The sequence below is a fragment of the Balaenoptera acutorostrata genome, chromosome 11, assembly GCF_949987535.1.
Source record: "Balaenoptera acutorostrata chromosome 11, mBalAcu1.1, whole genome shotgun sequence".
Classification (NCBI taxonomy): Eukaryota; Metazoa; Chordata; class Mammalia; order Artiodactyla; family Balaenopteridae; genus Balaenoptera; species Balaenoptera acutorostrata.
The window spans coordinates 11,350,008-11,366,857 of NC_080074.1; the positions used below are offsets into that span (position 1 = coordinate 11,350,008).

The window sequence follows — 16,850 nt, forward strand, 5'->3', positions numbered from 1 at the left end:
GGCTCAGTGGGATTAAGTAGTACCCAGATGGGTCCGCAGTCAGGGCCTCTCTCCCATGCCCACCACTAGCCATGAACAGCAGGACACACGGTGGTCCACAACGTGCTCCCCTGCAGGGCCTTCTTCCTGCCTCCCTGACGTAGCCAGGAGGGTTGGGCAGAGGTGTGGGCACTGGGTGCTGGGACTTCATGAGCTACCCTTGGGTTTCAAGTGTGGACCGCAGATGGGGAGAGTCTTCATCAGAAGGAATGATAGTGCGAGGGTGAAATTTCAGGCACTGTGACAGAGTCTATCGGGGTTGGAGGGGTCTCACCCTCCCCACTGTCTCAAAGCACCGTTGAGCTATAGAAACTGGGCTGGGCTGATAATCGAGCCCTACCCTCACCCATTGTACAGGTGGGAAAACTGAGGTCTAGGGAGGACTAAAGACTTGGCTTCTTGTCCTTGTCTTTTTGCACTTTTGAAGTGGTGGCGAGGGACCAGGGTGCAGCTGGGTGGCGGGTGGGGTGAGAGGGTGAGGCTTGACAAGGCCTGGCACTCCCACCCCCTCCTCTCTCTTCTCAAGCCTCCCCCACCTGCTGGGGGGTTGAAGATGTGCTTGTGGGAGTCTGGTTACCTGGTTTCTGCATGTAACTCTGGGTACACCCCCTTCCTCATCTGTAAAATAAGGGGGTTAGGCCTGCCCAGGGTCCAGGGCCCCAACTTTTTATTATTTACCCATCTGAAAGATGTCTTCCAATAAGTTGTGTTTATTAGCTCCTAATGAAATGTCATTCCAAGTTGGGCTGGAGAGGTGGAAAGAGCTTAGCTGTAGAAATGAGACACAGCAGTGTTCAAACCCTGGCTCCTCTTCTTCTATTCAGCAAGGACTCACCCCTCTCAGCCTCAGCTAACTCATCTGGAAAGTGGGCATGAAGCAGGTCCCCATCCAGGGAGGAGTAAATGAGATCGTGGGCGGAGGACGCCGGCTCCTGCAGGCCGGGATAGGCAGGAGCTCCAGAAGGCACCGGCCATGAGTTCGTAAGTGGCTCTGGACTCTGCACCAGGCAGGCCCAGAGCTCAGGTGCCGTTTCCTTCATCCTCAGCAACGTGGTGAGGAAGCAGGCCCCGCACTGCCTCCTTCATAGACCGATGAGGGACTGAGGCACAGAGAGGCAAAGGCATTCACACAAAGTCACCCAGCTCGTGACTAGAGAAACCAGAGTTGAGCTAGGCAGTGTGATCCAGAGCGTGTGTGGCGGCGTGCGGGCCTGTGTGCGCACGTCCACGCACGTACGCGTGCTCATCTGTGTGCTCACACTCAAGCAGAATCTTCCTGCAGAGCCTCCGAGCAGCTGTGCCGGCTGTTCCCTCCCTTGGCCAAGCCATCCCGACTAACGCACTGGCATCCTGCTGAGGGGACAGACAGCTTCTGGGGCTCTCCTCTCGCCAGCTCCGAGAGCAGCCTGGGAAGTCCCACCCCTGTCTTCTCAGACCTTCGTTAAGGGTCCGGGGTCCCCCGGTGGGGACTCGTGGCCCCCTGGCCCCAGGCTCCTGCCCGTGTCTGAGTGTGGAAGGGAAGGCAGAGGTGTACCTCCAGACTGTAAGCACCGGACAAACCGTTTCCTCTAGTTCTCATCTTTTTTGATAACCATCAGCCTGTGTAGTTGCTGGGAAATTCTTTGAATAAGCATTTGTTGGAAAATCTGCTTGTGTGGGTGGCAAAGACACAAGAGGTCTGGGGAAGGGTGTAGATTTCCAGGCACAGGATTTGTAGGGAGGGGGAGGCACTGTCCTGGGGCCCAGAATGGCCATTGACGAGGAGCGACAGAGGGTGGGTGTGGGGAGAGGGTGTCTCAGCCCTCAGGTGCCAGCACAGTGATGAGGAGAGGCTGGCCCGGGTTCCCTCCACGGACGGGGCATCCTTGGGCACGTCACCTCACTCCCCTGAGCCCTTTCTGCCTTCCCCCCACCTCCCTGTTTTCTCCCCAGTTTCTCCCCAGCAGAGGCCTCATGCCCTTTGAGTGGCCTGGGGGCGTGGGAGGGAGCTGACCTGTGAAATCCGGCTACCAGCTGCTGGGTTTCGCGGAATCCACTCTGGCTGGGAGTCAGTGCGGCACAGGGTTCCCCCTTTCCGGGAACCTGCCTCCTGCCAGCTTCCTCCCCTGTGATGTCACTTTTCTTGTGATCAGCCCAACCATTTCCACTTCACCGATGGGGACAGGCAGAGCCACTGGCTCCTCAGGCCTGCTGGAGCCCCTCAGGCCCGGCCTGGCTATGGGGCGGCCCTTCTGCTCCTTTGATCCCCTGGGCGGCCACAGAGGCTCCTCGGGCACTGCCGGGTGCTGGCGATGAGGACGGAGGAGCTCCAGCTGCTGCCCTTGGTGAGCTCACAGCCCTACGATAGCAGCTGGTTTTCAAAGAAATCATTTCTCACACATGCCATAAAACATCCTACAAGGGAGCTATCACCCCATCTTACAGACGTGAAAATGGGAGCTTGCTGAGGTTGAGCCAGATGCCCAAGGTCACACAGCTGGTTCATGTGGCAGAGCCCAGCCTCAGCCTCAGCTCTGCAGCTTCAGGTCCACCACTCTGGCCACCAAGTGAGACTGCTGTCCTCCCTTTTTTAGTGCTTGCCTTCGCTGACTGTCTTTCCCATTTAACCTGTCTTTAGGGAAGGCAATGAATGTATGTGTGTATCCATCCATCTATCCTTCCATCCATCCTTCAATCCTTCCTTCCATCCATCTATCCATCCATCTACCCATCCATTTATCCATCCATCAATACACCAACCCTTCCTTCCTTCCTTCTATCCATTCACATCCGTCCATCTACCATCCAATCTTTCTTGAACTCCTCCCTGTGTAGAGTTGCTGACATGCAAGGTTGACCGGATCCCTGCTTACTGTCTAGGTGAGGCAAGAAGGAAAATTCTCCAAATCCAGAAAAGTGAGAAAGCAAGTCAGGCCCCGGTGCAAAAATGTGCCGTCAGACCCCCAGCACTTTGTAGCTTAGATGAGACATGGACTCCACAGCTTTCAGACTTCTGGTGCTCCTTGGAGAGGGTTTGTGGGGAGGGGCCAGCATTTGGTGGATGGGGAGGGACTGGAGAGCCAGAGGATGCAAACCCTCATGCAGAAGGCACTGCGGCAAGAACCAGAAACGATGACGTGCAAAGGGGCCAGGCCAGTGCGTAGTTCCTCGAAGCAGGCTGCGTGGGGGAGAGGGAGGGAGGGAGGGACCTGGTTAGCTGGGCCACACGTGCCCTGCCTAATTGGGGCAGCCTCTGATCACTTCCAGCCAGTGTTTCTAGGGCTTATTTTTCAGAAGCAAGAATCTAAGATGTTATGTGAAATTAGCTGGCAACTACATTTGAAAAAAAGTTTTTAATACTGCATAGGCTAAATAGATCATCTTTAGGCTGAGTGATTCAGCCTGAGTTGCCAGATTACAGCCTCTGCCTTGAATTCTTTTCTGGCTCCTGATAACGAAGAGCCTTGCCCCAGGAATTCTGCCACCTCCTGTCTGCCCCAGGCCTCCAGGGTGAGAACTAAATGCTGCCCAGGCTGAGCAGGTTCTTGAGTACCAGGCTGAGCCACAAGCTGATCCTGGAATCCTCTCTTGGATGCCAGTAGAGAAATGTCCTATCGGCAGACGCTGGTGCCTTAGAGCCTCTGGCCAAGGCTTGAGGTGACCAGGCAGCCCTCAAATTCTTATAAACTGAAACATTCCACTGCCCTCCAACCCGGCTCTGGTTCCTTCCCTGTCTCTCCACAGTCTCCCGTGACCGTCTGGGGACAGTGCCCCAGGCCCCTGAACCTTAAGCATGTTCAGGAATGCACCTGATTCCTCATTTCCCCCTGCCCGGTATTTCCCAGCCCCCAGATCCCCTGTCCACTCCCCAGGGCAATTCTCTGGGGATAGTAATCCATGATAGCATTTGTTTATCTACTTTAAAAACAAACCACAACCCCCCCATGCTTCCTTAGTTTTAAAAGGATAAGGACGAGGCTTGTTCAGGAGCGCCCCCTGGTGGCACCTCATCCCGCTCTGGTCCCCCTGGGCTGCAGAGCAGTGGTTCTCAAAATTTTCCATCTCAGAACCCCTCTATATTCTTTAAAATTATGGAGCGCCCCAGAGAGTTTTATGCCTTGTATAAAAACTATATTTGTAACCTATCTTTACAGTATTAGAAATGAAAACTGAGAACATTTAAAAATATTTATCAGTTCATTTAAAATAATAAGAAACCCATTACATTTTAATATAAAGGCCATATTTTATGAAAAATTAATTATATTTTCCAAAACTAAAAACATTTGGTGAGGAATAATATCACTGTTTTACATTTTTGCAACTTTCTTTACTAATTGGATTAGTAGACCACAACTGAATCCCCACACCTGCTTCCGCATTCAATGGGTTACACATCACATAGTCTCTGGAAAATTCCACTCTATCTTGTGTGAGAAGAGAGTGAAAAAGGCAAATGATACTTGAGAATTATTATAAAAATAATTTTTACTTTGGACCCCAAGGGGTCCCCAGACCATACTTTGAGAACTGTTTCTTGGTATGGGGGCAAGAATATGGTCACTGCAGGCAAACAGTATGGGGAAACTAAACCTTAGGCCGGGTCTGAGGGGGTCATGGGCAACATGAGGGCTCAGCCCCTAGAGCTCATGTGGCAGGGAGGGTCAGGGTGCACCTCCCCACAGTGGAGGCTGGGTGGAGCCTCCTGGGTCCTGAGGAGGCTGGATTCTCATCCAGCTCAGCACTTCCCTTCCTGAGCCTCATCTGCAGAGCGGGAGGAGAACAATTCCTCCTCACAGGGTGGAGTTGCTGTGAGGACCTCAAAATCCCCATGCAATGAGGCCTCCAACTATTATTGACCTATTAAATGCTTGCCGTGTTCTGGAAGTTCTGAGGAAGCCTCTGGCCCCTGGGAATTAGGGGACCAGCTCTGTGGGCTGCTGCATCTGCTGTGGGATGTTCCCATCATGCTTTGGGGCACTCCCACTTGCTCTCTTGACTTCCTCCTACCTTCTCTGCCGGGGGCATTTTCACCTCTCTCTGCAGACCTTTCCACCCGTGTTCTGGGTGTTTCCCTCACCTGTAAAGGCATTCCTGTTTGCTCTGTGAGGATACTCCCTTCCCTGTGGGAGGCATTCCTAGGAGCTGATGGGGCCGACCCAGCTGTTCTGTTGAGGGTGTCCCGCCGGGGAAGGCAGGGAACCCCAGGCTGCGCTCTGGGGAGGGTCCCGCTGCTTGGGGGGCGTGGCTGCGCCTGCTCCATGAAAGCATGGCCTCCTGCTCGGTAAGGCCAGGTGTGCCCAGGCACTGTGCGGATGAGCCCCATGCCCCTCACCCTGGAGTCGGGAGGATTCTTACCTGCTCTCTGCGGGGAATTTCACCTGCTCTGTGGGAACAAGAGCATCATTGGTGGGGACGGGGGGGGTCCAACAGGGATGTGAGTGTGCGCCCACAGTTGGGGGATGGTCCCACCCAAGTGCGGCCACGCACGGAGAAGGTGCTGCCCGTCAGCATGGCACTGCGGACCCTGGGAGCGGGACTGGTGCCTCCCTCAGGCCCAGTGGGTCACAGGGAAGCCACCAGGGCTGTGGAGGCTTCTCAGTGGGAGGGAAAGGCCTGAATGGGGGGCGAGGCTGCCTTCTCACACCACACCGAGCACAGGAGGAACATCCCTTCCTCTCTATGGAGAGTAGACCCGTCAAGGACTGTTGCTTCCACTGACACGTTGGAGCCTTTTGTCAGATGTCAGGTCAACAGAGGTGATAATTTCCCTTGTTTTACAAGGGAGGAAAGTGAGGCTCAGAGAAGGACTCTGACTTGCTAGACTCTTACAGCTCCTAGGTGACTGGAGCTAGAATCCAGACGTTAAATTTTATCCTGCAGGCAATGGGGAGCCATTGAAGGTTTTTGAGCAGGGGAGTGACATAGCCAGGCTGCTTTCTAGATGACTCTGGGGGTGAGTGGCCACCCAAGGGAGAAATCAAGACAGAGGAGGTGGGGGTGGGCTGGGGTTGTGGCTCCCCCTTCCTTTCCGACTGCCCTGTCCTTGTCCTGTCTGTACACGGGGACCCAGGCTGTCCCTTACCTTGGACCAGACCGTGTGGCTCTGAGTCTCTCTCTGGTCACCCCCAGGCTGTGTGGCCTGCGCACCCTGCAGCCCTACGCCGAGAGGATCCCTGTGGTGGCCACCGCTGGCATCACCATCAACTTCACGTCCCAGATCTCCCTCACCGGGCCCGGCGTGCAGGTGCACTACGGCTTGTACAACCAGTCAGATCGTGAGTGTGGCAGGCTGGGGATTGGGGCGGGGACCCCCTAAGCCCCCGCAGCTTCTCTCTGCCTCTTAGCTGTCCCTGGAAGCACCAAGAGGCTGCTCAAAAGGAGTGTGTGTGTGTGCATGCGCGTGCGCATGTGTGCACGAACATATGCAGCTTTGTGTGTGCTCACGTGTGCAAGGCAGTCATACGTGTTCATGAGGTATATACACTCATACATACCCGAGTGTGTGCTGCGTGCATGTGCCCGGACATGTATGTCCACATGGATCGTGTACTCAGGCGTGTGGGGTACACACGTGAGCACACGGGTGCCTCGTATCTGCACGTGTTTTCATGATGACACGTGTCCTAATGGCTCCTTCCCTGTCCAGCCTGCCCTGGAGAGTTCCTCTGCTCTGTGAATGGACTCTGTGTGCCCGCCTGCGATGGGGTCAAAGACTGTCCCAATGGCCTGGATGAGAGAAACTGCGGTGAGCAGCCCGCCCTCCCCGTCGCTCCTCTCTCCTCACCTCTGTGCTGGGCTGAGCCCACCCTTTCGAAACCCGCCCCCCACAGGCAGCTCTCATTAGCAGTGTCCAGGAAGTAAGGCTCCCTCGCTGTGCTGAGATGGCATGGTGGAAGCACAGCGTGAGGGCCACCCAGTGGGGCAGTGACAGGGACAAGCTGGGACCCAGGTGTCCTGACTCCCAGCTCAGGGCTTCTCCCCACCAGGCCATCACCCCCAGCCTTCTGCCAGGACAGCTGTCCAAGAAAGAACAGAGCAGATGAGGGAGGGTAGGACCAGAAGGGGGAAGGCTGTCAAGCAGAGCCCAGCAGATCCAGGTTGGCCAAGGAGAGGATCCTTTATCTGTCTCCTTTGAGTGGGGTCCTCCACTGCAGGGGTTCAGACTGGAGCTGCCAACTCTTCCTGGGGTGTGCTCACACTGCCCAGCCCTGGCAGAAGGGGCTCAGGGTCCTGATGGTCCCCAAGCCAGGGCTCTCTCGGATTAATACCTCTGCCTCTGAATCCTGGCTTCTGGCCCCCAGAGTCACCATCAGTACAGCCTGTTCCAGTCTGATCTCCCCAGACCACCTGCATCCCATCGAAGTTTTACATATGTGGGGAGAGAAGCGGGAGGGAAGGGGAATGTGCCTGCCTCGGGCTGATCCTGCCTTCGTGCTCGTGAAGGTGCCTCATATTTGGAACCAGAACATCTGGTTTCAAGTTCTGGCTCAGCCAGGTGACCTTGGAAAAGTCACGTCATTTCTGTTTCCACCGATGAAATGGAGTATCTCACAGGGTTGCAGTGACACTCAGGTGTAAAGTAGCTGAGAAAGAGATTTGTGATCATGACATGTGATACAATGCACAGTCACAGGCGGCGCAAAGTCCCAGCCTAGTGCCTCTGGCTTCCTCCCACCTGTCCCCTCCCTGTGTCCTCATACAGTTTGCAGAGCCACATTCCAGTGCCAAGAGGACAGCACATGCATCTCACTGTCCAGGGTCTGTGACCAGCAGCCTGACTGTCTCAATGGGAGTGATGAAGAGCAGTGCCAGGAAGGTAGGGCGGGGTATGACCAGGTATCTAGAGGGAAACCACAGAATGGGCTCAGCCAGATAGCCCGGCCCTTCTGCATGCTTCTTCTGCAGAGGTTTCTGCCCTCTTGTCCAAATACTTACCAACCCATTTATAAGTATGCCTATATGTCCGTCTGTCCATCCATCCATCCATCCATCCATCCATCCATCCATCCATCCATCCATCCATCTTCTGGTCTCCCCAACCATCTTGTCTGTCCATTGATTCATACATCCACTCACTCACTCATCCATCGGCCTGTCCAACCACCTATCTCCCTATCCACTAAGCCATCAATCTACTCACTTGCTGGTTTACCCAACTGCCTCTCTGTATGTCCATTGTTCCATCCTCCATCCATGCATCCATGGATCTCTCTAACTACGTGTTTGTCCATTGGTCCTTACATCCACTCATTTATCCATCCAAATAGCTGCTTGTCAGTTTCTTACCAGACCATCAAGTCACCCATTTGTTGGTCTGCCCAATCTCTTGTCTGAGTCTCCAGTGTTTTATCCATTCGTCCATCCATCCATTCATCATCCATCCATCCATCCATCTGACCAGCCAGCCTTCACTCACAGACTACCCAGTGATATGCAAGGCAGAGTTGAGAAATGGGAATAAAAGACACCAAGGTGGTCCCTGCCCTCTGGGGATTATCTGATAGTAGAAGAAATAAAATGATGGGTGACTCTCTCTGGCCCAAACCTTCTGGACATCATGTCCAGTAGCATAAGAAGACTGGAGGAGGAGGAGGAGATCAGGCTGAGAAAGCTTCCTAGAAGACGTAGGCTTTGAATTGGACCTTGAAGAGAGGTAACATTTAAGTAGCGAAGGAAAGGAGACCAGGCGAAGACTGGTGGAGAAGAAAGCCCTTCACAGTGAAGGTGGTGAGGAGCTGCTGTGTGGTTGGGCGGGGCAGGGCCTGCAGGGCTGCCAGGCTAGGAGGGGAGCTTAGTCTGATGGGAGGGGCATAGCCGCGCTCTTGGAAGCCTCACTGGGCTGAAAGTGGAGGCACGGGTCTGCCTTCAGGTACCATACCTGGGGGGAAGCAGAACCTTACGGTCAGGAGCCCAGGTCTGAGAGGGGAGACACTGCCCTCTCTTAACAGACCAGCGTAGGGGGCGAGGGGTGCGGAGGGGACATGGCCTGCCTTTAGGGGACCTTAAAGGAGCCTCAGGGAACCCTTTAGTGCGGTCAAGAGACCCCTCCCCGGTCGCCTCCTGGCCTCTTCCAGGCTCTGTCTTCCCTGGCCTTGTTTTGGAGACTCCTTTGGGCTCAGGGACCCACCCTCTAAGCCCTGCCCCCACCCCCTCTATCCCAGGGGTGCCTTGCGGGACCTTCACTTTCCAGTGTGAGGACCGCAGTTGTGTGAAGAAGCCCAACCCACAGTGCGACGGGCACCCCGACTGCAAGGATGGCTCGGACGAGCAGTACTGCGGTGAGCCCTGGGGGCTCCGACAGGCTGGGCTGGGCGGCATTCCCCTCCACCTGCTCGGCCCTCCAGCCTGGGAGGGAGGGAGGTGCCCGCCCTGCGGAGCTGGAGGGAGAGCTCACCGACTGTCCATCTGTCTCTCTACCCCGCCTCTGCCCCCTGGTGTGGGCCCTGCCCGCCTCTCTCCCTCCCTCGCCCCTTCATTCTCTTTCCCCGTCCCCTTCATGTTGTTCCTCTGCTCTCCCTTCATGCCTCCCCCTTCTCTTTTTCTCTGCGTCTGTTTCTCTGCGGCCGCTCGCCCTCTGTCCATCCCTGCCCCCTCCTCCACCCCTAGACTGTGGCCTCCAGGGCCCCTCGGGCCGCATCGTGGGCGGGGCCGAGTCCTCGGAGGGTGAGTGGCCCTGGCAGGCCAGCCTCCAGGTTCGGGGCCGACACATCTGTGGGGGGGCCCTCATCGCCGACCGCTGGGTGATCACAGCTGCCCACTGCTTCCAGGAGGACAGGTGAGGGGGACGGCACGGGGACGTGGGCCACGAGAGGTGGGGTAGGGAAGGCTGTGACGAGGTACAGTGTGTCTGAAACCTAAGCAGACAGAGGGTAGGGCGGTGGGAAGCCCCTCAGACCGGCTGTTCAGACACTTGGGTTCAGCCCTGGCTCCACCACGAGCACACTCTGTGCCCCTGGAGAGGCCGCTCGACCTCTCTGTGCTCTACTTTTCGTATCTTGCTTTCAGCTGGGTCAGTGATTCATTTATTTACTCATTCATCCATTCAACGATATTCGCTGTGCTCCTACTATGTGCCAGGGGCTGTGCTAGGCACTGGGGTACAGCAGAAAACAGAACTGCCTGACTTGCTCATAGGCCATGAACCCTCCTCCTCCAGGCATGCCTGTCTGTGACCTGGGGCGGGAGAGGTGGGGCAGAGAAGCCCACAAGAAGGGACATCTCACCCTGCCCCACAGACATCGTCCGCATCTCCGTGGCGGGCTGACAGCACCCCCTCTCCACCCCTAGCCTGATGTCTGGTGCCCCAGACCCGCCCCCAGCACGGCCAGTCGCGGACTCTGTCCCCACACCTTCTCCTCCGTCCTGGGTCTACAGGGTCCGAGCCAAAGGCCTGCAGCTGCCAGGGCACCCCTCCCCCCCCACACACTCAGCCAGGCCGCAAGCCCTCCCAGTGGTCTGGACGCATCTTCAGCCACTGCCTGTCCACGCTGCCACCATCACCCCTGGGTCACTCCGGCAGCCCAGAGCCCAGCTCCCTTTTGCATCCTCTGCCCAGGTGCCCGGGTCCCCTTCTGGGTGCGGTCTGACTACCCAGCTTCTTTCACTCCACCCCTGGCTCCCCACTGCCCACAGGTAGAGAAAGACCTGGATGCTGACCTGGCCTCCAGGGGTCTGCACAGCCCAGTCTCTGCCAATTCCTCCACACTCAACTCCCTCCCCCTCCTCCTGAGGACCAGCAAGTTTCAGGGCATTCCCAGCTGCCCCATCTAGAAAGTGCACAGAAAAAAAGGAGAGAATGATCTGCCAGTGCCTGGCACTGTGCTAATTTTTTTACATACACAGTTTTATTGAATTCCCTCAGGAACATATGAGTAGATAATGCTATTCCCATTTTGCAGATGGGGTGACTGAGGCCTAGAGAGGTGCACACACACAACTCGGGAGGGATGACGCTGGAGCTGGAACCCAGGCAGGAGGGCTCCAGGACCAACACTGAACACCGTACCGCCAGCTGCCTGGCCTTCCAGAGCAGGGCGGGGATGGGTTGGAGGCTGGTGTCCCGGGGGAAAGCTGGCTACCCTAGGAATCTGGGATGGGATCGGGGAGGCGGCTGCTGAGCGAGTCCCCCTCCCTGCCCTCAGCATGGCGTCCCCGGCGCTGTGGACCGTGTTCCTGGGCAAAGTGTGGCAGAGCTCTCGCTGGCCGGGTGAGGTGTCCTTCAAGGTGAGCCGCCTGCTGCTGCACCCGTACCATGAGGAGGACAGCCACGACTATGACGTGGCCCTGCTGCAGCTCGACCACCCCGTGGTGCGCTCGGCCTCCGTGCACCCCGTCTGCCTGCCCGCGCGCTCCCACTTCTTCGAGCCGGGCCTGCACTGCTGGATCACGGGCTGGGGTGCCCTGCGCGAGGGTGGTGAGTGGGACTGCGGGCAGGGGAGATGGGATGGGTCCCCCTCACGCAGCTTCTGAGCCTGGAGGTGAACTGGCAAGGGGCCCTGGGGCTCCACTCCAGAGGCCCGCTAGTCCTGGGATTAAATTGCGCTGGATTTCATGGAAAAAAACAACCTTTAACTATGGCCGTGGGCCTCTCCCCTTCCCTTCCTGCCAGAAGGGCATTTAAGGAGAACCAAGGTCATGGAAGGATATCCTAGGGGATATGTGTGGAGTGATGGGGCAGGCCGGGGACCCCACAGCCCGTGGGCAAGATCCAACCCTCTGCTCCTTGGACAGTGGGGGGTAGAGGGGTATGTGTCTGTGTTGGGGGGAGGCTCTTAATTATTAACACCACATGGAGGTTAGATTTTAGGGGAACATGATTTCATTTAATCCATCCAATTACCCTAGCTATTGGTTATCATGGACCCCATCTTAAGGATGGGGAAACGGAGGCTCAGAGACATTTAGCTGTGACTCAAAGTCACACAGCCAGAGAGAGTTGGAGCAGAGACTAGAACCCAGGACTATCTGACCCCAGAGCCCCTGCTGTTTGGCTGCTGCCTCTCAGAAACATGAGTTTCTCCCCTTCCCTCCTACACTGACCGGAGCTGGCCATCCCTAGAGGCCACCTCTCAGTTCTGTACATAACTACAGCCATGCCCTGCACCCTTCGCGGTGGTGGCTTTAAAAATGCGTACTGTGCTTTACAGTCTGGAGGTGGGCAGGACTGAGGGATAATTTAAAGACGGAGAAACTGAGGCTCAGGTGAAAAGTGACATGTCCAAGAGGATGATAGAGAATAGTGTCAAACAAGGATTGGTCCACTTCCTCATTCATTCATTCAATGACACATTTATGAGCACCTGCTATATGCCAGGCATCGAGTTGGACAAAGGGAATATAAAGACAAACAGGAAACAGTCTCTGGGGAGCTGACACGGATGGGGAGGTACGGGGGGCAGTGGCAGCCCAGAGGAAGGGCGGGCTGAGCTCAGGCTTGGAGGATAGGTCAGCAGTGTCCCAGCGAAGGGGAAAGGCATTTCTGATAAGAGCGCAGGTGGCAACCCAGGGAGCCCTGAGAACACCCAGCACCAGAGGGGAGCCGGTGGATCTGGGTGAGGATCTGGAGTCAGGAGTCCTCCTCCTGACCTGCTCGAAGCATCAGGGCTTTGAGAAAAAGCACGGATGTCTGGGCCCACCCCAGCTGAACAGACCGGATCTCCGGGTGGGACTAGGCACGGTATCGATTGAAGCTCCTAGGGAGAAGTGCTGGCTGGAGAGTGGGGAGACGCTGATGAGTTTTAGGGGGGAGTGAAGGGGTGGGATGGGTGTTCTGGAAAAATCCCCCAGGGCTGTCACAGAGCGGAGGGGAGGCAGCCAAGAAGCCTCAAGCAGGAGGGGTGGAGGGGGGAGGACCTAAGGAGGACCCTAGTCCTGATAGGCCCTGGGCAGGGTCGGGGTGGGGTCTGTCACCATGAGCTACTCGGAGAAGGAGCCAGAACAGAGTGATGGAGAGGTGGAGGGCAGGGGTGGGAGGGTGGGCAGAGCAGAAGCGAGGAAGGGGGCTCCTGAGCTGCAAGAGGAATAGCCGAGGGAAGAGTGGGGGCCCCGGGCACCTCAGATCTTCTCACCTCTGTCCCTGACCCCACCGGGCAGGCCCCACCAGCAACGGTCTGCAGAAGGTGGACGTGCAGCTGATCCCGCAGGACTTGTGCAGCGAGGCCTACCGCTACCAGGTGACCCCCCGCATGCTGTGCGCCGGCTACCGCAGGGGCGAGAAGGATGCCTGCCAGGTGACTCCTGCGGGGTGGGCCAGGTGGGGGAGAGAGGGCGCTGCTCACATCACCCAGGGCCTGGCTTTCTGCCCACAGTAGCCTGCTGCAGCCTCACGGCAAGGTGGGCTTGGCTGTCCCCACTTTATGGATGAGGAAACTGAGGCTCGGGAGGTTGAGAGACTTGCTCCAGGTTGCAGGCCCCAGATCAGAAGAGACCCCGGGGGGGGGCAGGTCTGAGGCCCAACCCCAGCTCTGCTCCTTGCCCTCCACGAGGCACTTTGCCCAAGTGACCCAGCAGAGAGGACTAGACGGAGCCCACAGAAGGCAGGCGGAGCTGGGCAGGGCGTGGGGACACACATCCACGCTTCCACGAAAGCCAGGCCCTGCTGGAGGCCAGGCTGGGCTGGTCTGGGCTCCCTCCATTTATCGGAGGCTTCCAAAGGGGATGTGTCACTCAGAACATCCCCAGCGGTCGGGACCCTTGCCTGGAAGGGGCTGCCTCTAGCCTGACGTGGCCCTGTCTCTTCCCCTCTTACAGGGTGACTCGGGCGGCCCGCTGGTGTGCAAGGAGCCCAGTGGCCGCTGGTTCCTGGCGGGGCTGGTCAGCTGGGGTCTGGGCTGTGGCCGGCCCAACTATTTTGGCGTCTACACCCGCATCACAGGTGTGACTGGTTGGATCCAGCAGGTGCTGACCTGAGGAGCTGCCCCGCCGCAGAGCAAGGGCCCACCTCTTGGACTCAGAGAGCCCAGGGCACCCACCAGGCAGGGGAGCAAGTATTCTGCCGGTGGCAGGGCCCCGTGGGGACAGGAGGTGGTGTCTCTCCTCTCCCCCAACCTGTTGCCTGACATCTGCCCCAGTGAGGACACAAGAAGGGAGAAGGGCCATCAGCTGGTGGTCAAGACTTCCCCTGAGGGCCTGGGATGGTCACCAGGCCCGGCTGGGGGGCTTCGCGTCCAGCCTGTCCCCTCCTGATTCTCTCTTCTCCTTCCCCTTCCTCCGCTGCTGACTTTGGTGGGGAAGAGTTGAGCAGCAATCATGTGGCTGCCGGGCCCCCCGCCTGCCCCCGCCCCAGCGCAGAGGCTGCTGGGACAGCATCCTCTCCAGACAGCAGATTCCAGTCTTTGAAGCCCTTGGCCTAACTTAAGGGGTGGGGGAGGAAGGTGCCCCCGCAGGAAGGGCCCTCAGAGCTCTGGAGACGGCCAAGTGGGCCAGCCGTCACTGCAGGCCAAAGGGTGGGGAGCCCCAGGTCCAGGGTCCTCCCACGCCTACCTGTTCCTCGGGCCTTCACTGCCCATTCTCACCTGGAGGTGAGCTCAGCTGCCCTGTGGAATAAAGCTGTCTGACCTGAGGTCCTTTTCTGGGGATTGAATGGGGCCCCGGGCACCAATCTCATGCCTTTGACTGAGCAGCCCCTGTTATCTGCTCAGCCTGTTGGCTAAGCGTCCAGAAGGCCAAGGGGGGGGTGGTCAGTGGGGGCAGCGGTGGCCTCCAGGGCAGCTGCCTAGGTCCTGGGAGCAACCCCAGGAAGGCAATGGTTTGGTGCCCCTCAGGTCAGAGTGAGGGCTGGGACAAGTGATGGGCTCCTTCTGGAAGCTTGGAAGGAAGCTGAGGGGCAGAGAGTCTCATGATCGCACCAGGGAGGGGTCAGGAGTGGAGCCTGGAGCGGAAGCCCTATCTCCTGATTCCCAGGCTACCACTTCCCCTCTGGCACGGCACTGCCTCTGCATTCTGAGTCATTTATTCAGCAAGCAGCTCACAGGCTCCTACCACGTGCCAAGGGCCACACTGGGGTCACAGAGCTGCACAGAACTTGGCTCCTGATCTCGGGAGGGGTGGGGATGCTGATCCTGGGTGAAGGGGCTTGGGGTAGCCTGCAACTCGGGAAGGCTGCCTGGAGGAGTCTTGAGTTGGGGTTCAAAGGTGGCCAAGGTGGGGAAGAGCATTCCAGGCAGGGGAACAGCATGTGCAAAGGCAACAGTCCCCAAAGTCAGTGGCCTGTTAGGGAATAGTAAGTTGTTTTTAGTTGGAACAGAGGTTGGCAGGGGTGGTGGTGGGGCTAAAAAGGAATGCATGGGGAGGGTCAAACTGAGATTAGATGGCAAAGAGCTTGGAATGGAGCTATGAATTGACCCTGGGTGCTCTGGGGAGCCGTGGAAGGCTCTAGAGCAGGGAAGTGACACAGGACGGATTCCCATTTTAGAACCACCACCGGTACCAGCCTGGAGGAAGTGGGAGGCAGGGAGGCCAGTAAGGAGGCCACTGCAGAATTCCAGGGAGAAGAGGATGGGGCCTGGACTGAGCAGGGCGATGGGGATGGACATAGGGTTGAAGGACCCTTACTGTCCTCCAGGTGCCACGGTGGATGGGGTGACGTGAGGGAGGAGTCACCCAGGACCACTCCCACCCAGGGCACCTGGGGAAGGAAAAGCTCTGGGAAGGTGTCATGAACTTGGGATGCTTCTGGGAGGGAGGTGTCCAGGAGGCAGGCGGAGCTTGAGAGAGGTTTGGAGGAGGGATTTTAGAGCCACCCTGCAAGGAAGGTGGTCCAGGGAAGACCGAGGAGGTGGGGGAGACACAGACTGCAGACGTGCGGGTCCGGAGTAGGAGGCTGAGGGGAACTGAGGGGGGTGGAGTCTTAGCAGCCAGGGCTGTGGCCTGCGTGGGAGTGGTCAGGGAGGCCTACAGGGCCGGGCCCTGGTGGAGGCGAGGAAGGGGGTGTCAAGGGCGGACAAGTCTTTCTTGGAGCCTAGCTGGGAGGAGAAGGAATGGGGGAACCTTGGAGGGGGCCTAGTGTTGAGAGGGTTTTCAAAGGTAGACAGGGAACGGCCATCGCATCCATGTGTGGAGAGCCCTCCACCCGCTGGGTCCTGCCTGTGGAGATGGAGCAGACGCTATGGGGGGACACCTTTGGGGTGGGGGCAGGACTACCCCGGGTGGCCTCTCAGGGATCTCAGAGGGGGAGCAGAACACTGCTGGAGGGTGCTTTGCTAAAATGCAAATTCATGGCCTTACCCCAGTCTTAATTAGTAGGAATTAGGGGGGAGGGGGTAATCTGTCCTTTTAACAAGGCTCCTGGTGACTCTTTTGCAAGCAAAGCTGGACACAAAAAGCAAGGTCAACTTCAGAGAGCCGAGTGGCCCCAGGGAGAGTGGTGAGGTCCCCCCGGACTGCTGAGTGGGCTGGGGAGGACCTCGGTCAAGGGGAGCACTGCTTTGCAGAGATGTCCCCCGGGAGCGCTGAATTGCTGGGGGGCGGGGCTGGGGAGCAAGGCAGACACTCAGTAGGACCCGGGAGGTGAAGGAACTGGCCAGGTGGGGTGGGGGTCCAGTCAGACTCTGAGAGAAGATGGAGGGGAGACTGGGGGTTGTACTTCCTAGGACTTGGGGCAGAGGGTGGAGGTGACCCGAAGGTATCACAGCAGGAAGCAGAGGGGACGTCCTGCTAGGTTAGGAGGGAGCAGAGGTGGCAGGGTGAAGCCAGGAAGCAGAGCACCTTACCTGAATGGTGAGGTGAGACTGGGAATTGGGACGCAGGGAGCCAGGCTTGGGAGGACCTGGTATTCTGATTCCCAGAGGCCCAGTTCCCTAGCCCTCAGCACCCCAGCTAATCTAGGTCTG

At 57.6% G+C, this 16,850-nt stretch overlaps 1 protein-coding gene across 1 annotated transcript in view; it reads left to right on the plus strand.

The window, feature by feature from the left end:
* TMPRSS6 (transmembrane serine protease 6) overlaps window positions 1–13,929 on the plus strand; it is a 37,095-nt gene extending 23,166 nt beyond the window's left edge. The window contains exons 11-18 of the mRNA XM_007165664.2: window positions 6,151–6,296; window positions 6,668–6,766; window positions 7,724–7,837; window positions 9,183–9,299; window positions 9,628–9,796; window positions 11,163–11,434; window positions 13,114–13,250; window positions 13,771–13,929. Of these exons, the coding sequence (XP_007165726.1) occupies window positions 6,151–6,296; window positions 6,668–6,766; window positions 7,724–7,837; window positions 9,183–9,299; window positions 9,628–9,796; window positions 11,163–11,434; window positions 13,114–13,250; window positions 13,771–13,929 (1,213 nt within the window). The remainder of the gene's footprint in view (window positions 1–6,150; window positions 6,297–6,667; window positions 6,767–7,723; window positions 7,838–9,182; window positions 9,300–9,627; window positions 9,797–11,162; window positions 11,435–13,113; window positions 13,251–13,770) is intronic.
* The last annotated feature ends 2,921 nt before the right edge of the window (window positions 13,930–16,850 follow it).